Source organism: Cervus canadensis, chromosome 11 (genome assembly GCF_019320065.1).
Source record: "Cervus canadensis isolate Bull #8, Minnesota chromosome 11, ASM1932006v1, whole genome shotgun sequence".
Taxonomy (NCBI): Eukaryota; Metazoa; Chordata; class Mammalia; order Artiodactyla; family Cervidae; genus Cervus; species Cervus canadensis.
The window spans coordinates 40,255,699-40,276,942 of NC_057396.1; the positions used below are offsets into that span (position 1 = coordinate 40,255,699).

General features: G+C 47.6%; 1 protein-coding gene across 8 annotated transcripts in view; it reads left to right on the forward strand.

Annotated features, from left to right (window-relative positions):
• Positions 1 to 21,244, forward strand: part of DENND2B (DENN domain containing 2B) — a 163,708-nt gene that overhangs the window by 112,475 nt on the left and 29,989 nt on the right. For all 8 annotated transcript variants that reach the window (XM_043482312.1, XM_043482315.1, XM_043482318.1 and 5 more), the window contains 2 exons: positions 11,447 to 12,706; positions 16,440 to 16,576. In XM_043482312.1, coding sequence (XP_043338247.1) covers positions 11,447 to 12,706; positions 16,440 to 16,576 — 1,397 coding nt within the window. The remainder of the gene's footprint in view (positions 1 to 11,446; positions 12,707 to 16,439; positions 16,577 to 21,244) is intronic.

Genomic DNA, 21,244 nt, shown 5'->3' on the forward strand with positions numbered 1-21,244 from the left:
ATTTGAGAATTTTTTATTGCCTAGAGAGATAGAGACTGAAACAAGTTTTATTTTCTAATTCTGAAAGCCCTTTGTCATTTATGTTTCCTTTAAATTTTGCTGGAAACTTGAACAGTTCCTGTTTGGCTCATCTCTTTTCTCTTCCACTAGTGACAGTTAGAAGGAGTCAAATGGTACCTTCAGCACTCTGCCTGGAAATGTCTTTGGCTAGTTCATCTCATTTATTTTCCATGTTAACCACAGGTGACAGATTTACCAAACTTTTCAACATTATGAGGGTCCCCTTATCTCTAGCTTCTAACATTTTCTTTTTTTTGCCTTAACCACCCCCCAGCAGCCATGCCTCAGTCCCACAGTCAATGTTTTAGGTGTTTGTTTCAACAGCACTCCACTTCTCGGTACCAAAATCTGTGCCAGTTGTCTACCGCCACATAACAACCCCAAATTTCATAGTGTCAAACAGCCATTTTATTATGCCCACAGACTCTGTAGATTAGCTTGTTTCAGACAGTGACTGCAGGCATGGCTGCTGCTGCTCACGATGTCTGGGACCTCAGCTGGAGAGACTTCAAGGCTGAGGGCGACTCAGCGGCTAGGGGCTGGTGTCTTCTAGAGTCGTCTGATCTCACATGTCTGGGGGGTTGATGCTGCCTGTTGCTGGGACCCCAGCTGGGATTGTCAGTCAGAACACCCTCTCCACATGGCCTGGGCTTCCTCACAGCCTGGGAGACTGGAACCAGAAGCTGTTGGCTTCCTGGGGCCTGGGCCTGAAAAATGGCACAGATTCATTTCTACCATATTTTACTGGTCAAGCAATCTCAGAGCCCAGATTCAAGATTAGGGGTCGTTTTGACAGCAGGCATGTCATTTGGGTGCCATGTTTTAAAACCATCACAAATATCTTTAGCAGGGTTTCCTGGAACTACATTTTTCTCCCTCTTGGCTTTGGATGGTGCCTGGTTCTGCTTTATTTGGCAGTTCCATTTTTGCTGGACTAGGGCTTTGGGGATGTTCCCATAAGTCATCATTTTTCACCTGTCTCAGAGATGGCTTATGTCTGGTAAATACTCTATTCAGTACTGCTACTTCACAGAGGACTAGAGATTGATTCCCTCCCAGAGAAGAGCTCACCATTCCTCTTTGTGCTTCCATAGAAATCAGCCAAGTGACAGGCAGATAGATGTACTTCATGGAGGTGGAAAGGTGACTCAGTTTCTTTTCAGATACTGTTCTGCTTACCCCGACAAACCGAGGCTGACTTAGGAGTCTCTGTGTGTGATGGTCCAGGTGTAGCCCCACTTGGAGGATGAGGCTGTCCTCGACCCTCTGGCGGGCTTCCAGCCATTTGAGATGAAGCTGCTTTGTGAGCATGATGGTCAAGATTTGAGTGTCAGCCTCTTTCTAACTTCTATCCCAGAGTGAGCTGTCAGTTACCGAGGTGAGCCTCTGCTCTGGCCTGGGGAACAAACTTCTGGACTTGGAGATAGGACTCTGGCAGACCTCCTCCCTATTCTTCTTCTGGGTACCCCAGAATGTGGCTTGGGGGAGTGCAGTGAGCATGCCGTCTCCAGAGCTGGGGCAATTACGTAGTGATGGGAGCCCACTGATGCCCACTGAGCCAACACGGCCCGCTTTAGTTGAGCAGCCCTGGGATGGGGGTTGGCCAACTCCAAGGCACTTTCATTTGGGAGCAGGTTAGACATCTGCTTAGTAGGGACTAGGCATAGTGGAAGCTGGGCCCTGAGTAACCTTCACCGGCAGACAGGCTCACATCGTGGTACCCACAGCACATCTCAGTACCTCTGAGTCTATTTCCTGGACTCCAGGAACCTTCTCCAACTGGCCCCAACTTGGTCCTCTTCCTGATACTAATACTTCGGGAGCTCTGTGGCCAGAGCATGCTGAGTTGAGAACAGTCTTATCATCAAGGACTAAAGCCAGCCTTCCCTCCCAAAAAGTCCCTGGGTGACCTTGACAGTATATGTGGTGTTCCTTGTCATGAATGCTTCCTTCTATGTTACTGGAGAATGGCCCAGGTCACTAACCCAAGGGCTGGGTCATATTCTTATGAAAACAGAGCCAGAGGGAAGGGCACGTATTTTGCACTTTAACTCTCACTTTCTGTCTGTGCACGTGTGTCCATGTACACACACACACACACACACACACACATTGCTTTCTCTTTGTTTCTTATTCGCTACCTTAGTTGATGCCCTTTCTGTCCTACTCACTTGTCTTACACATTTGTGTGTGGGTGTGTGTTTATGTTCCTCTGTTAAATTTCCTTTGCATTCTCCCCCTTTCTTCCCTCTTTCCTTGTATCTGTTTATCTTACTCCCTCTCCTGTCATGTTGGTTTTGGCCAGTCATGTGCCACAGTGCTGGTGTGAGGCAGTGGCATCACGGCCCGGTTTCATGGTGTCTGTTTTCCTGGGAACAGGTTCCAAGGTGTTAGAATAAAGAGCAAGCGGTGATAAGATCAGAGTCTTAAGTGTCTTTTAGCTGTTTTGTATTTACTTCTCTTTTATATTTCTTCTGTCTTCACGGAGCTGTTACTGGTGTTCAAACACTTTCAAAGTTTACATCATCTTAGTCAAACAGCTAGTATGTGAGGATACTCAGAGCAAGTGTTTCCCACTGTTTTATAGACAGTGGGAAACTGTTTATAGAGCCTGAGGCTCAGAGTATTTAGGTGACTTTGCTCATGAGCACATCTAGAAAGTGAGGGAACCAGGACAAGAGCAAAAGCCAGGTCTCTAGACTCTCGGCCTAGGGTCCGATTGTTGCCTTGTGGGAGAAGGCTTTGGGGACTGACATGCTGGGCTGCGCTAAGGGCTTTGTGTACCTTTCCATGTTGTTCTTTGGGTCACAAGGCACAAAGGGGGAGGTGAGGAAATTTGTGAACAATACCCTGGGGAGTCGTAAGGAGACCTAGATTTTAATCATTTATTTTTTTATTCATTCATTAGTCATTCAGCACAAATGCGTTAATTCCCACTAAATTCTAGATGCCATGCAAAGAGCTGGGGATATTGGCATTAACAAGACACCGTCACCACCTTCAAGTAGGTTCACTGGTACATAGTCTAGTGAGGGAGGCAGGTGAGGAAACCATACAATCTAGTAAAATGTTACAAAGTCCCAAGACAGACTTTTCCCAGGCACAGTGGAGGCATCAAATCTCACATCTGCACCTGGGTGAGGGGGTTAGTGTCAAGAGAGATACCACGGAGGAGCCACAGAGATGTGTAAGTGGACAGGCCAGCACCGCAGCAAAGGAGACAGAATGTGTGAAGGCCTAGAGTTGTGAAAAGCAAGGAGTTTGATGTAACTAACTGTGAGATGCAGATTTGTTTGGAGGAAAAGACAGTATGAGATGATAAAGGCCACATAGGGACTGGATCATGAGGTCCCTGTGATCCATGCCCCTGAATTTGCTTTTCATTCCTTAGATAGTCGGGAGTTAGAAGCATGATGAGTTTTGTAGTTTAGAAAGATATCAGGAGACAAGAGGATGGACTTGGAACTGGGTTAAGACCGAAAGCAGAGAGGGAAGTTGAGAGCTTGTTTTAATAGTCCCAGTGAAAGGTAAGATCTGAATCAAGGTGGCAGCAGGTAGCAGTGGGGATGGCACAGGGAGGGAAGATCTGAGGTCTTAGGCATCGAGTATGTCGTTGAGTCTGGGGAGGAAGCTGGATCATATGCTTCAGGGAGAGGGAAGAAAGAATAGATCTGACCTTGTCTTCCCTCTGAGGAATGAATTGGGAATATATACAGGAGTCAAAGCCAGGGTGAAGGAAGCAGAAAGCAGCCCAGGAATGAGATTGTATGAGAAGACACTCAAGTCTGGGTGCCTGGGAATGAGACCAAGTGGGGTTCTTCAGTCTAAGCCCCTGCCCCGCCCCACCCTGTAGATAGGCATGAGGTCCCTAGCCCTTCACACCCGCTCACTGCTCACTGTTCCCACTGCCTGCACTTGTCCTACTTGAACACGTTTCACTCTCCACTGGATTATTCTAGTCATCATACAAACATGCACTCTGTACCCAACATTTCCTTCCAATTACCACCTCATTTCCTTGTTCCTCCTTTAGGGAAACCGAGCTCCTTGTCTCCATTCCCTCTCTTTAATTTCTTGAATTCCTTCCAGTCAGGCTTCCCTTCCTACAACTCCACCAGAATCTCTCTTCTCAAGGTCACAGGGACTACCTAAATCTAGGGGTCACCCTGAAGTCTTTTGCTTGCTTAGTTGTTAGCAGTTTTGGCTCAGCTGATCACTCCCTATTTCTCAGAGGTCTCAGGATATCACTCCTCATGGTTTCCTTCCTTCCTCACTACATGCTCTTCCCAGGGTGCAACCCTTGGACTTCCCTAGATACACCGACTCCCTAGATGTGTCATCTAGCCATGTCAGTCAGTTCAGTCGCTCAGTTGTGTCCGACTCTTTGTGACCCCAAGGATGGTAGCACACCAGGCTTCCCTGTCTTTCACCAACTCCCGGAACTTACCCAAACTCATATCCATCACGTCAGTGGTGCCATCCAACCGTCTCATTCTCTGTCATCCTCTTCTCCTCCTGCCTTCAGTCTTTCCCAGCATCAGGATCTTTTCCAATAAGTTGGTTCTTTGCATCAGGTGGCCAAAGTATTGGAGCTTCAGCTTCAGCATCAGTCTTTCCAATGAATATTCAGGACTGATTTCTTTTAGGATGGACTGGTTGGATCTCCTCTCTGTCCAAGGGACTCTCAAGAGTTTTCTCCAACACCACATAGTTCAAAAGCATCAATTCTAAAGCGCTAAGCTTTCTTTATGATCCAACTCTCACATCCATACGTGACTACTGGAGAAACCATAGCTTTGACTAGCAGACTTTTGTCGGCAAAGTAATGTCTCTGCTTTTTAATATGCTGTCTAGGTTGGTCATAGCTTTTCTTCCAAGGAAAGTTTCTTTTAATTTCATGGCTTCAGTCACCATCTGCAGTGATTTTGGAGCCCAAGAATATAGTCTGTTACTGTTTCCATTGTTTCCTCATCTATTTGCCATGAGGTGATGGGACTGGATGCCATGATCTTCTTTTTCTGAATGTTGAGTTTTAAGCCAGCTTTTTCACTCTCCTCTTTCACTTTGATCAAGAGGCTCTTTAGTTCCTCTTCTCATCTAGCCATGAGGTTTTAAAATAATATCTGTATACCACTGACAAATCCCAAATGGAAATTTATAACCCCAACTCCTTTCTACTAGGTGCTCAGGCCCAGAACTGTGATTCATCCTTGACTTTCCTTTGTCTCTCTTACCTCTTATCCACTTCATCAGCAAATCTGACTGGCATAGCCCTGGAGAAAAATCCATCTGTCCTGCTGTTGTTCTAGTTCAGGCCACAGTAACTTTTTGCTTGGATTGTTCCAGTGGCCTTTACATGATCTCACTTTGGCCACCCTGCATCGCTACACTTCATTTTCTGATATGATCAGAGCATGTCATTCTTCAGCTCACACTTCTTCGAGAGCTTCCTTTTTCAGAGTAAATCCCCAGCCCTCCTGTTGGTCTGTGGGCTTCTCTGGTGCCTCTGACTGGTCTCTAGCCCACTCCTCTTCACACTCAACTCTGGCCACGCTGGCTCCTTGTTTGCCCCCAGAATACAGTAAGTATGCAGTTGCCCCAAGCCTCTGCCCTCCTGCTCCTCTTGCCTGGAACATTCCTCCCCTGCATAAACACACTGCTTACTTCCTTAAGGTTCTGTTCTCACGGTCCTTGGCAGAGGGGCCTCCCCTGATCTCCTCCACTGTTAAGCTCTGCCCCTTTACCCTGCTTTATTCTCCTTCACTGGCTCCACAACCCGCTCACTGCATGGATTTGTTTATTGTCTATTCACTCAAGACAAATAAAGCCACACTGTCTCCCTCTACCAGACTATAACCTGTAGAGAGAGACTGTCTAGTTTAGTCTCTGCTGATCCTCGATGCCTAAAATAGTACCTGGTGTGTAGTTGGTGCTCAGTACATGCTGGTTGAATGGATGAAGAGCCGAGGCGTGTCTCAAGACTGGTACGGTTGGCACACCGTGATCTGGCAACTGGGTGGCTTCCTTTGTCCGCTTGCTCAGGGTTCAGGGAAGGTTGGCCATGAGCTGCCCTGGGAGCCCTGAAGACATGAAGCTGGAACCTGTCGATGGCAGAACGAGAGACCAGACCCCAAAGATGCTTTGCTCAGGTGCTCGACTTCCTAAGGCAGCCTGGGTCCCGGCTGTCATTCTCTTGACCATAGTCTTTCCTCGTCCAACAAGAGGAGAATGGCTTTCACCTCCAACCTCAGTTTGAGGAATTGGGAAACAATTAGAGAGTGAAACTGAGGACCAGAGTGAGCACACTCTCCCATCCGTGCCTCGGAGGTGCCACCTGTTGTGTGCACTCATTGTCACAAGGACACACGCATCCATCCTGTGCTCTAGGTGAAGATTCTCCCAAGCCTCCTCAACTGGGGAGCAAACCCTGATGGAAGCTGACTCTTGGGACTGCAGAGCTAGCTTCATTTTCAGGGGATGCTGGGGGGAGACCCCAAGAAGAGTGCCGGAGCCTTGAGCAGTGAGAGAAAGGGAGAGGGAGGTGCAGTCTGAACATGCAATCCTTGGCAGCTGGTCTCCAGGGAAGTGCAGGAGAGAGGCATGGGGATGGGAGGCCCAGGACGGTGGTCCCGCACTGGGGTGGGGATGAGGGGGCCACTTACACACAAGCCCAGCCTTTTCCACCACATCACTTTGCTATTGGTGTTGTAGCAAATCACCCTAAGAACAATCAATGATGTCTCACATTCTTGTGCATTCACTGAGTAGTTCCTCTACTGGCTTCCCCCGGGCTTGCTCATGTAGCTGGTTCATTGGCTCCAAGATGACCTCACCATGTGTCAGGCCCATGTGGTGGCTGGGGGCCCACAGTGACACTGTGCATGGCCTCCTCTGAAACACTAGACTGGCTTTTCTTCTGTGACAGTCTCAGGGCAGAACCCCAAGTGTGTGAAGTTGGAAATGTCAAGGCTTCTTGAGGCCTCAAATTAGAAACTGAGACAGTTTGTTTTCTACCATATTCTATTCATCAAAGCAAATCACAGGGTCAGCCTAGAATCAAGGGGCAGAAGAATAGACTCTACCTTTTGATAGCATGAGCTGCAAAGAATTTATGACTGTATTTAATTTATTCCTTTCCCTTCCCAGGCTCCCCTGATATGTGTGTGTGTGTTAGTCGCTAGGTCGTGTCTGACCCTTGGCTCAGACAGTAAAGAATGTGCCTGCAGTGCAGGAGACCTGGGTTCGATGCCTAGGTTGGGAAGATCTCCTGGAGAAGGGCATGGTGGCCCACTCCAGTATTCTTGCCTGGAGAATCCCATGAGCAGAGGAGCCTGGCCGGCTACAGTCCATGACGTAAAGAGTCAGACATGACTGAGTGACTAACCCTTTCATACTTCTCCCCTCCCACCCTGAATGTTTAGAATCCAAGGACAGAGGTAAACTGTTTTAAAACGTTTATCCAGTGATTATACTGAATAGGCAGCTCCTTGTTAATGTTAGTCATTATCAAGCTAAGGTTGAGTACTGTGAGTTAGTGACTGAGCTCAACACTTGATCCGTGTTGTCTCTATTCCTTACAACAGTCTGCTGAGATGTGTGTTCTTTTAACCTCCATTTTATTTATGTATTTATTTTGTGTGATTCGCTTCTGGTCATTTTCCTTTCTAAAAAGAAATATTAATTTTTTAATTGAAGGATAATTGATTTACAGAATGTTGTTGTTTTCTGCCAGAGATACGGAAACTGAGGCTTAGAGAAAGTTACCTGAGCAGTCATGTAAGTTGTTAGTGGCTGTGCTGGGACTTAAACCCTGCTACTGTGATGTTCTTACCCTCTACTGAGAACAACCAGACTAGATAACCTGGTGAAAAACTTACTAATAATAAACTGTCATAATGAGTTACAGTGTTCGACATCATTTCATATCCATAGTCACATGTGCCCATTACAACAACTCTGATGAAGTTAGAACAACATTTTGAGGAATTGATACTGGCAGCTTATAGAGCCTGAGTGGCTTTGCCCGTGGTCCCGTTCATGATACCAGGTAGAGTTGGAAACGTGCAGAGAGATGCAGTGAGTTCTACCCTCAGGTGAGCACTGGAGCCCCACGAGGGCAGGGCCTTATTGATGACCGTGGTGTGAATGAACGCTGCTGCTTTGTGAGGAACCTGGAGGTGCCTGGACTCCAGGTCAATGTAGTCAGGCCTGCTTTTGACTCCGAGTTGCCAGAGCACATTGGCTTGGCCTGTGTGGGGGTGCTGGGGGAGGATCACTTATGGCTTTGGGCCCCAGATGAGCCAAGATCCAAAGACCAGGACCCTTAAAGGAAGGGCCTGTCTCTTCTCTGTTTTATCCTTCACTAAGAGAGAAAAACTAAGCCTCAGTTAAAACAGACTGGGCACTGAGAGAATTTCTTAACTTGTGGAAATGTCTTCATGTTCAAACTACTGAGGGAACTTACAGAGTCATCCTTTCTGAAAGTATCAGAAGCAGGCTGGAGTCTTTATAGACCAGAGGTCCTCAGTGTTTTTCTGTCCCGCTATGGGGAGCCATTGCCCCCATTCCCCAGTAGCTTCAGGGACTGGTGAATTCTCACCTTGAGGGTTGAGGAGCCACATCGTAGGGGAGCATTTATCAAAATATCTAGAGAGATAAGGTATATATAGTTTCAAAGGGCTTCCTGAGAGATTCTGAGTCTCATTAAATACTGGCCACCACTGACTAGGGTTCAAGCTTCATGAGGACATGAATTTTTGTCTCTTGTTTATTCTGATAGCTAACGCCTAGAGCAGGGCCTGGCATGTAGTAGGTGCTCACTTATTATTATTGAATGAATAAACACATGACAAAGTCATCTTCTGTTAAAGGCATCTTCTCCCGCCTCCAAGTGGGAGTAACTGAGACACAGAGTCCTTTGTGTAGCCCAGACGCTTGTTGCCTTACAAGGCTGGACTTTGACCTTTTGCATCCGTGGTTCTGTGAAAGAAGTGAGGGACCTGGGCCTTTCTTGATTGTGAGTAGGTCTGGCTCTCCCCAGGCTCCAGCTTGGCACATTGCCCTAGCCCTGCCCGCCCTGGGGAGTACTCTTTTCACACCTCCTCGCTGAGCAGAGTCTCTTTGGTCATCAGCTTGGCTGGGCACCGGATTTCTCTCATCTGTGCCCATGTACACGTGGGATGGCTCTTGTTTGACTTGCCCTTTTAAAAACAACTTAAGCATGTTGAGGTTTCCTGTTGACTGGGGGCAGCCAAAGGCTATGACCCAACAGGGAATTGTTGGCCAATCCCTGACTCACCCGAGCTGCAGTTTTCTGTGTGTGATCGAGCAGCGACAGCAGCCTGGCTCAGGGGCAGCTGGCTGCATTCCCCAGATGGCATGGTGCTCTGGAGCCTGTGAGCCTGGACTGCCCCACTCTGCGGGCCTGGGGATTAGGGTCAGGTGGGCCTTGGGAGCATGCAGTGTTGGCAAAGCCCTGCTGTCTTTGAACTAAAGCAGTTTGGGAACATTTCTGAAAGTTGACAGTGATTGCCCTAGTAGACAACCAGAAAAGAATGCCAATGAGGAAGTATGCCCATGGTTCTCTTCAGTCAGCTCACCTGTACCTTTTCCTGTCTTTATTTGTTCATCATTCATGGTGCACCTGCTAGATACCGATGAGGTATCCCTCCACCTGGAAGAAGTCATGGTCTCATGAGGAAGACCAAGAGGTTCCCTGATACTTACAAACACTACACTGGAGACAGGACTGTGCCCAGAGCTGTGGGGGTCTCTGCTGATCTATGTCTAGGGACCCGGGCAGTTCACAAGGATGGTGGAGGCCACTGTCTCCTCTTTAGAGCAGCAACATAGCATAGTCCTGGCTTCACCATGTACCAACTGAGACCTTGAATGAGATGTTTAACCTTTGTATGCCGCAGTGTTTTTCATTTGCAAAATGAGGATGATAATAAAGTATAATGATATGACAGAGTTTTGTGAATATGGAATGAATAAATATATGTTAAGACCTATCCTAAAGAAAATCAACCCTGAATATTCTTTGGAAGGACTGATGCTGAAGCTGAAGTTCCAATATTTTGGCCACCTGATGTGAAGAGCCAAGTCATTGGAAAAGACCCTGATACTGGGAAAGATTGAGGGCAGGAGGAGAAGGGGGCAACAGAGAATGAGATGGTTGGATGGCATCACCTATTCAATGGACATGAGTGTGAGCAAGCTCCGGGAGATAGTGAAGGACAGCAAAGTCTGGTGTGCTGCAATCCATGGGGTCGCGAAGAGTTGGCCACGGCTTGGCAACTGAACAACAACAATGTAAAAACATTTACTTAGAACTGTTGCCAGTATTTGCTAAGATCTGTGTGTTGATCTGGAGCTGGGAGGTGGCTTGTTTGATGTGATACCACTGCTGGAGGCTAGAGCCGTGAAGGAGCTGGTCTCCTTTCCCCATCAGCCTCCTCATTGAAACAGTGGAAAGGATTCTTTCTTGAGGGGCCCTTCTGATCCTTTTGGGGGGCTTTCCCATAGCTCAAATGGTAAAGAATCTGCCTGCAATTCAGGAGACCAGGGTTCAGTCCCTGGGTTGGGAAGATTCCCTGGAGAAGGGAATGGCAATCCACTCCAGTATTCTTGCCTGGAGAATCCCAAGGACAGAGAAGCCTGGTGGGCTACAGTCCATGAGGTTGCAAAGAGTCCGACATGACTGAGCAACTAACACACACACACCTCTGATCCTTTTGAGACGTTCAGGGATCTGAGTTCTTATCAAGACCCAAGCTGAGGTGGAGTGTCTTGTGTCTGGTAGCAGAAGCCTGAGGGGAGATGGGGCTTGTCAAGGAGATAGATCAGAGGGGTCAAGTGCCTATTTGGGGCCACTTTAGGAAGTGGGTGCTGGAGAGGCTTTGTAGCAGCTCATGAGAGTTGATCATGAGTGTTGCTTCCCAACTCCACATCCAGTGAGGTCACATGGGTCGTCTGAACTCAGCCATAGTAGGAATAATTATATTGTGGAAGTTAGCAGGTGTGACAAATCTATGCTTTCTCCCTGCAAGGAGCAGATTATTAAACATTTAGCAGCACACCCCTGGTCTTACTGTTCTCTGATTGGCAGAGGTGGACTTGGGAATGCTCTGGCCTGTTGTAGACCTGGCTTCTATGGCAGACCTGGCTTCTAGGGCCTCTGGGTGTGAACTGGGCAGAGAGACCCATTGAGTGTAGCCTGCTGTGGATAAGATGTTTCTTCCTGAGGACAGCTCTGGAAGGTACATTATTGCATATAGTACTTTGAGCTTGAGAGTCCTATAGGAAAGGGTGAGCTGAGCCCTTTAAGAATAAAACAGTGTCGTCAGGCCATGCACTGCCATTTCTTTTTCTTTTTTTCTCCTAGGTCTCAGTCAGTCTCTCCACCTCCGGTTCTCTCCCCACCGAGGAGCCCCATCTACCCACTCAGTGACAGTGAGACGTCAGCCTGCAGGTACCCAAGCCGCTCCGGCTCCCGGCTGCTCCTCAAGGACTGGCATCCCCGTGAGCCTTCACCCCAGCATCCTCAAGCCCCCTCCCCTGACACCTCACCGCCCGTCTGTCCCCTCAAGGCCACCAGCTTTGGTTATCTGGACAGAAGCCCTGCCGTGTGCAAGAGAGAGGACCAGAAGGAGAACGTCCGGGGGGCAGCCCAAGATGTAGAGGGCATTGCTGCTTGCCCGCCCCTTGCCCAGAGCACTCCGTCCCTGGGGTCAGCAGTGGGCCCCCGGAGTGTCTTTCTGAACCGCGCTGGTCCCCGTGCCCACAGCCTGGGCATCCGGGAGAAGATTTCAGCATGGGAGGGTCGCCGAGAGGCTTCGCCCAGGATGAGCGTGTGTGGAGAGAAGCGGGAGGGCTCTGGGGGCGAGTGGGCGGCCAGTGAGGGCTGCCCCAGCGTGGGCTGCCCCAGCGTGGTGCCGTCCCCCTGCAGCTCGGACAAGACCTTCGACTTCAAGGGCCTCCGGAGGATGAGCAGGACCTTCTCTGAGTGTTCCTACCCCGAGACCGAGGAGGAGGGCGAGGCGCTCCCTGTGCGGGACTCTTTCTACCGGCTGGAGAAACGGCCAGGCCGGAGCGAGCCCAGCGCCTTCCTCAGGGGGCACAGCAGCAGGAAGGAGAGCTCAGCCGTGCTGAGTCGGATCCAGAAAATTGAACAGGCCCTGAAGGAGCAGCCGGGCCGGGGCCTCCCCCAGCTCCCCAGCAGCTGCTACAGTGTAGACCGAGGGAGACGGAAGACTGGGACCTTGGGCCCCTTGGAGGAACCCACAGGGAGCGCGAGTGTGAGCACTGGCAGCCGGGCCGGAGGAGCGGCTGGAGTTGGGGGGGAGGCGGGCCCACCCCCGGAGAGGGAAGGCAGTGGCCCCGCTAAGCCAGGGACCCCTGGAAATAGCCCGACCTCCCAGCTGCTGCCGCCGAAGAGCTCCCCTGACCCCGCTGTGAACCCTGTCCCCAAACCCAAGCGCACCTTTGAATATGAGGCTGACAAGAACCCCAAGAGTAAGCCAAGCAATGGTCTACCTCCTTCACCCACACCTGCTGCTCCACCCCCCCTGCCCTCCACCCCAGCCCCACCCGTCACCCGGAGACCCAAGAAGGACACACGAGGTCACCGCAAGTCCCAGAACAGGTAACGAATGCCCCTCCAGTGATGCAGAGCTGGGCACAGCGGCTTTGTTTTCAGTGGAGGATGCAGGAGCAGACTGTGGTTGCGGGTCACAGTTAGTAGTGCTTGGTAAATTCTGGAGCAGCAAATGATGTTAGGTGAAACATGAGCTAGGTGAAAAAGGTTGATGGTTCTTCTGCTCTTGCAGGGGATCTTCCCAACCCAGGGATCAAATGCATGTCTCTTAGGTCTCCTGCATTGGCAGGCGGGTTCTTTACCACTAGTGCCACCTGGGAAGCCCTGCTTAAAAGTGAGTGGGAGGGTGACACGACATTCCAAATGGCATGTCCTGAAGATGCTGACTGGTTTGGCCTTTGTAGTAGAGCCCTACTGGAACTTCCTCTATGGGAAGGGTGAAAGTGAGAGTCGCTCAGTTGTGTCCAATTCTTTGCGACCCCATGGACTGTATGGACTACAAAATCCTTGGAATTCTCCAGGCCGGAATACTGGAGTGGGTAGCCTTTTCCAGGGGATTTTCCCAACCCAGGGATCAAACTCAGGCTTCCTGCATTGCAGGCAGATTCTTTACCAGCTGAGCCACATGGGAATGGTAGAGCCATCTTACTTTTAGATTGATAGGGCAGTCCCTTGAGTACTAGTAGGATCTTAGCCTCATAACTACCTGAAATGCCAGCTAGAGATTTATTTCCTTGGCTGAAACATTATCCAAATACTGCACGTTACCATTAACACAGTAGGGTTGATGCACTTAACATGATTTGCTCTTTCCTGCGGGCTGCCTGGGGGTATAGGAACCCTGGGCTTATATGAGAGGGGATCTTTGGATCCTAAAAGGGGAGACTGATGGAAAATGGAGAGAAAGAGCATTTCACCTGGCCATGTCCAGAAGGACCTGTTCTGGGCCTCACATTGACTTCCTGGTCCGTCTCAGCATTCCTGACACTGGACTGCCCGGACTATCTCCACAATCGTAGTGACTTGGGAGCTGGAGCAGCTGGAGTTGGTGCAGGTTGATAGGCATCTTGTTTTCTGAATAGGCGTAGGCTGGGAACCTGCTTCCTGTGCACGGTCTGTCATCCTGCCCCTCACTGCCTTTCTCTTCTAACCTAATGTCAGGTGGGCATTCAGGTTTCTTTGTCTTCTGGGGGTTCTTCAACCTGACTCCATACTTCAGGCTTCCACCCAGCATATCCCAACTCATACAGAAACTTTCCCGTCATATGCAGAGAAGAAAACATCACAAAGGCTCAAACTCATGAGCTAGAAGAGACCTTGGCTAAATGTAATTCCATGTTCTGGTCCACCTCAGCATGCTCACTGACTCTGTAAGTCTGCAACACCCTGCTGAAATGTTTGCTTTGTCTTTGTGTGTGTGTGTGTGTGTGAGTCGCTCAGTCATGTCCAACTCTTTGTGACCCCATGGACTGTAGCCCACCAGACTTCTCTGTCCATGGAGTTCTCCAGGCAAGAATACTGGAGTGGATTGCCATTCCCTTCTCCAGAGGAACTTCCCAACTTTGTCTTTAGTCATCTATCGCTAGAAAAATCTGTCTAGAGCCTCTGTGCACCAAGCCTTTGTGCTGGTCAGGGGGACACAAGGGTGCATAAGATGAGGCTGTTGCATTCAAGGAGTCGGTAACCTGATACAGGAGATAGATGTACAAATAAATTATAGATGCTGTGCTCCCTACCCGGGTCCACGGGCAGGCAGAATGCTGCCGAAACCCAGAGGAAGAGGCGTCTTAGCTGGGGAGTGAGGGAACCCTCCTCAGAGAGGGAGGTGCTGAGCTAAATTTAGGAGAGCAGGAAGCACATAGCCAAGTGGAAAAAGGGGATAAGAGGAGAGAGTACTTCAGCCTGAAGGTTTTACACATACACACCCACATATTACATTCATAATATATACATACATCCATATATGGTAGAGTCACTTCAGATGAGAATTAACAGCAAAGTTAAATCTCTGTTCTTAGGGCAAAAATAAAAAGGAGAATCCGTTTGAAAAGCACAGGGTAAGGATGAGATAGTAAGTTTAAATCTGTTGTGCCTGGTACAGTTCTTGTATTTAATATACCTTTTTATTTTAAAAAATATACAAGCCATATATTTCTGTTATTCAACCAAAGAAAAATTTTTTTAAAAGTCTGGAGGAGAAACTGACTATATCTGTCATCATGTTAGACCCTGTGCTGGTCCTTGATATGGTACCTTCCAGAGGGATTTTCAAGGATAATTTGGCTGAAAATGGCTTGTGTTATTTGCTGACCTGAGAACTGCCTACATGAGATGTTGACTCCACTGTATACATTGCTGAAGGCTTGCTCTCACACCAGCAGTGGTTTGCGGGCCAGCTTTCAGAAACCTCTGTGCTCAGCCATTGGGTATTTAGCTGGTTGAGAAGTCTGGGCCAGAGACAGAGATTGGGGCGTTACCATGGTAGCAATGGTAGATTCGGTGATGGTTTCAGTATGGGGCTCCCAGAAAGTGCGGAGCGAGAAAGAGGGTCCTGAAGACAGAACTCTGAGACTGTGGCATTGGAAAGGCAAGTGGAAAAGGGGACCCCTCACAGGAGCTTGAGAAGCAATTGGAAACTAGAAGGGCCTATGTCACCGAGGGCAGGGAGGAGAGGGCCAGTATGAAGTGTTCAGTTGTGACGAAGGCTGCATAGTAACCACGCAGCCGAGGACACTTTTAGTCCTAGACTTGCACCCCAGGGCCCTCGGGGTGTTGTTTATCAAACATGAGAGAAAGGACTGCATCAGCTGAAAGATCCAAGGGTACCCGAAGATGAGGAAGGTGTTAGTGGGCGAGAGGAGGGATTCAGTCAGTGCTGTACTTTTCTCCCTCCCGGGAAGGAACGAGCCTTGCAGAGTGAGAGAATGCAGCTGGGCCAAGCCTCCCTGGTGAAGATGAGGCATAGAGGGTACCATGGGCGCAGCATGTCTGAGAAGCTAACTAGCTTTTTGTTTGTGGTTTGGAAATTATGCAGTAGAGGGGAAGGTTATTTGGGAGATGGAAAGGAGCAGGTAACTAACCGAAGGGAAGGTATGTCTTGGAAGTAGCTTCTGGTGGCAAATTGCCCTCCCAGTTCCTCTCAGAAGTGATGTGATTTGTCTTGAGGGCTCAGGCCCTTCTTGTTTCAACAAACCACCCACCACCAGCTGCTTCCCTGGCCCCTGAACTGCTCTGAGCATCACCCGTCCAGTGTTGAGCCCTTGCTCAGATGCAGGCGTGGTGTGAGACTCTAGAGCGGACGAGGTACTCAGTTCCTGTGGTCATGGCAGACACTTCTCAAAAATGATATTCTCTAGGGCTTGGAGGCCCAGGTCAAAACCTCAGACCCTGGAGTCCAACAGCCTGCACGAGTCTTACCTCTGTCGCTTTATCTCCTTGAGCCTCAGGCTAATCCATTTTAAAGTGGCATGATAGCCTAGTAGCAGCATGGTGAAGATGAATGGGTGAACATGTGTAGAGCATCAGACACAGCGTCTGACACATGACATCCTTTTCAGCTGTGATGGTTGTTATTGGTATTAGTTGCAGGCACCCAGGCTGGGGCCTTTCAGACCATGTATCTCTTCACTTGGATGGTAAGTTTGGATCCATCTTGATGCTTTGCTCAGTTGGTGGTTTAGTGAGGAGGACTTCCGGTCTTGGCTGGTGCCCTTGGCCATTCTCTACCAGGGCATCAGGGATGTGTTTCAGCCGGAATGACTCATACTCTTGTCATCCACAGAAAATCCTTTGAGTTTGAGGATGCATCCAGTCTCCAGTCCCTGTACCCTTCTTCTCCCACTGAGAACGGTACTGAGAGCCAACCCAAGTTTGGATCCAAAAGCACTTTAGAAGAGAATGCCTATGAAGATATCGTGGGTAAGCAGGGGCCGAACGGCGGGCTGGCTTGTCTGTGGTGCTGCAGAAGCGCGGCTGCGGGAAGGCATTCCCAGGTCCCACTTCACTCTCTCTGGGCAGATGTGGCCCGGCTTCTGGAACTTCTCAAGGAAAGGGGCATCAGAGAAAGAGGCTTACCAAAGACTGAGCAGCTGAGAGATTAAAGCCTGCCTTTGAATGAATTGGAACCCAAAGGGCTCCTGGAACCACAAAAAGGGGGAACCACACTGTCCCTTTATTTTTGAAAGTCTCTGGAGCCCAATAGGCGCCCTTTCTTAGCTGTGTATCCTTAGGCAAATCACTTTTAGTTTTTTGAGACCTTTTCTCTTATGAAATGACGATTTTTTTATTTTTAATACTTAGTAAGTTTATATTAAAAAAAGAAGAGTCACTAAGTAGCAAAGGATGGAAACATACAATTGACACTGGCAGAAATACTTAGGAAGGTGGGAGGGAGGTTCAAGAGGGATGGACATAGGTATACCTATGGCTGATTCATGCTGATGTTTGACAGAAATGGTGATGATATTTTTATGGTAACAACAATAATAATAGTAACACGCAAGATTGCTGTTAGGATTAAATGAGATAAAATAGATATCAAAGTACCTAGCATGATACCTGGTCCTTAATATGTATCTCTCCTACTCTTCCCTTAAAGTAAGTGTGAAAGTGTCTGAGATTTCACTCTGCTTGCAAGCTAGCAAGTCTAGCCTGTTCCAGTTCACAGATAATGGCAGAGGACAGAGGTGCTTGGATCACAGAGGACTTTACTACTCAAGCACAATGGGCCTCATGAGCTTGATGTTCACACGGGTTCCCCTTGCTCCCCAGTCCCATGGGGCAGTGTGGTGGAGGTCCAGGTAGAGGCTGTACACTTGGTGGGTCTTTTATGTCCCAGCCGAGGAACCTCAAGCTTAGGAATCCCTGAGCTTTTCAAGGGGCTGCTGGCATACCTGTTCAACCTTTGCCCCATAAGCAGACATTATCCTTATTATTCTGATCAGGAAACAGATCTGCCTCTGCCCTGGAGGGAGACTCTATTCCCCAAGGCTGTTTGCCTATAAACATCTTTGAAAAGATACTTGGGAACCATTAATTTCTCTTGCTCAGGTTGGAAATGTAGAACACCATGGAGAATTGTCCTCCAGGTACTGGGAGGATATTGTGTTGGCAAACTTACATCTGAGCGTCAACAAAAGGCAAAATAATAATAGCCGAAGCTCAGTCAGTTCACTTCAGTTGCTCAGTTGTATCCGACTCTGCAACCCTGTGGACTGCAGCACGCCAGGCCTCCCTGTCCATCACCAACTCCAACTCCCAGAGTCCACTCAAACTCATGTCCATCGAGTCAATGATGCCATCCAACCATCTCATCCTCTGTCATCCCCTTCTCCTCCCACCTTCAATCTTTCCCAGCATCAGGGTCTTTTCCAATGCGTCAGTTCTTCACATCAGGTGGTCACAGTATTGGAGTTTCAGCTTCAGCATCAGTCCTTCCAATGAATATTCAGGACTGATTTCCTTTAGGATTAACTGGTTGGCTCTCCTTGCTGTCCAAGGGACTCAAGAGTTCTCCAACACCACAGTTCAAAAGCATCAATTCTTCAGTGCTCAGATTTCTTTATAGTCCAACTCTCACATCCGTACATGACTACTGGAAAAACCATAGATTTGACTAGACGGACCTTTGTCAGCAAAGTAATGTCTCTGCTTTTTAATATGCCGTCTAGGTTTGTCATAGCTTTTCTTCCAAGGAGCAAGCGTCTTTTAATTTCATGGCTGCAGTCACCATCTGCAGTGACGTTTAAGCCCAAGAAAATAAAGTCTGTCACTGTTTCCATTGTTTCCCCATCTATTTGCCATGAAGTGACGGGACCAGATGCCATGATCTTAGTTTTCTGAGTATTGGGTTTTTTTTTTTTCCTCCGTGATTTAAAGTAGTTTTTATTTCTCTGATGCTTATCTGAAGGTTCTGCTATCAGCTATAGACCTGAGTTTGTATCTTCAACAAAGATACACAATGTCAGAGTCCCATGGAAAAATACTATGTCAGACACTAGGAACTGTTGACGCTTCCAGGTAGACTTTTGGGTCCAGTCTTTTGATGTATCATTTGGACAATTTTCAGGCCATAACAGTGAATTGAGTCACGATTTCCAAATCTCTTTTCCATTAAAAAGTGCATATGGGTTCATGAGACTGCCAACTCAAAATCCAGTAGAATAGGAATTAATTATGTAGGACGGAATGAACTGATGAGTATTGGGTTTTAAGGCAACTTTTTCACTCTCCTCTTTCACTTTCCTCAAGAGGCCCTTCAGTTCTTCACTTTTTCCATAAGGGTGGTGTCATCTGCATATCTGAGGTTATTGATATTTCTCCCAGCAATCTTGATTCCAGCTTGTGCTTCATCCAGCCCAGAATTTCTCATGATGTACTATGCATATAAGTTAAATAGTGCAGTGACAATTTACAGCCTTCATGTACTCCCTTCCAGATTTGGAACCAGTCTGTTGTTCCATGTACAGTTCTGACTATTGCTTCTTGATGCTTCTAACTGCTGCATACAGATTTCTCAGGAGGCAGGTCAGGTGGTCTGGCATTCCCATCTCTTTAAGAATTTTCCACAGTTTGTTGTGCTCCACACAGTCAAAGGTTTTGGCATAGTCAATAAAGCAGAAGTAGATGTTTTTCTGAAACTCTCTCACTTTTTCAATGATCCAACGGATGTTGGCAATTTGATCTCTGGTTCCTCTGCCTTTTCTAAATCCAGCTTGAACATCTGGAAGTTCATGGTTCATGTACTGTTGAAGCCTGGCTTGGAGAATTTTGAGCATTATTTTGCTAGCGTGTGAGATGAGTGCAATTGTGTGGTAGTTTGAGCATTCTTTGGCATTGCCTTTCTCTGGGATTGGAATGAAAACTGACCTTTTCCAGTCCTGTAGCCACTGCTGAGTTTTCCAAATTTGCTGGTATATTGTGCAGTAATATGTGCACACTTTCACAGCATCATCTTTTAGGATTTGAAATAGCTCAACTGAAATTCCATCACCTCCACTAACTTTGTTTGTAGTGATGCTTCCTAAGGCCCACTTGACTTTGCACTCCAGGATATCTGGCTCTAGGTGAGTGATCACGCCATGGTAATTATCTGGGTTGTAATGATCTTTTTTGTATAGTTCTTCTGTGTATTCTTGCCACCTCTTCTTAATATCTCCTGCTTCTGTCATACCATTTCTGTCCTTTATTGTGCCCATCTTTGCATGAAATGTTCCCTTGGTATCTCTAATTTTCTTGAAGAGATCTCTAGTCTTTCCCATTCTATTGTTTTCCTCTATTTCTTTGCATTGATCACTGAGGAAGGCTTTCTTATCTCTCCTTGCTATTCTTTGGAACTCTACATTCAAATGGGTATACTTTCCTTTTCTCCTTTGCTTTTAGCTTCTCTTCTTTTCACAGCTATTTGTAAGGCCTCCTCAGACAACCATTTTGCCTTTTTGCATTTCTTTTTCTTGGGGATGGTCTTGATCACTGCCTCTTTTACAGTGTCACGAACCTCCATCCATAGTTCTTCAGTCACTCTGTCTATCAGATCAAATCCCTTGAATCTATTTGTCACTTCCACTGTATAATCATAGGGGATTTGATTTAGGTCATACCTGAATAGTCCAGTGATTTTCTCTACTTTCTTCAATTTAAGTCTGAATTTGGCAATAAGAAGTTCATGATCTGAGGCCACAGTCAGCTTCTGGTCTTGTTTTTGCTGACTCTGTAGAGCTTCTCCATCTTTGGCTGCAAAGAATATAATCAATCTGATTTCAGTATTGACCATCTGGTGATGTCGATGTGTAGAGTCTTCTCTTGGGTTGTTAGAAGAGGGTGTTTGCTATGATCAGTGTGTTCCCTTGGCAGAACTCTGTTAGCCTTTGACCTGCTTCGTTTTGTACTCCAAGGCCAAATTTGCCTATTACTCCCAGTGTTTCTTGACTTCCTGCTTTTTGCATTCCAGTCCCCTATAATGAAAAAGACATCTTGTTTTGGTGTTAGTTCTAGAAGGTCTTATAGGTCTTCATAGAACCATTCAACTTCAGCTTCTTCAGCATTACTGGTCAAGGCATAGACTTGGATTACTGTGATATTGAATGGTTTACCTTGGAAATGAACAGAGATCATTCTTTCGTTTTTGAGATTGCATCCAAGTACTGCATTTCAGACTCTTTTGTTAACTATGATGGCTACTCCATTTCTTCTAAGGGATTCTTGCCCACAGTAGTAGATATACTGGTCATCTGAGTTAAATTCACCCATTCCAGTCCATTTTAGTTCCCTGATTCCTAAAATGTCGATGTTCACTCTTGCCATCTCCTGTTTGATCACTTCCAATTTGCCTTGATTCATCGACCTAACATTCCAGGTTTCTATGCAATATTAGTTGAGGCTAGGTTGAGTTTATTTTTGGGTTTTATCTTAATTCTGGCCAAATTCCCTTCAGCGGGAGTTTCTGTTTTGTTCAAGTGAAGTGTGTGTCTCAGCGCAGGTCCCCGAGGAGAAGTCTGCGTCCATGCACTTGACCGCTCCTGCCCTCCTCTCTGTCTCATCTCTGCCTTGGGCCTTGGGACTGAAGACCATAGAGTCCTAATGACTGTA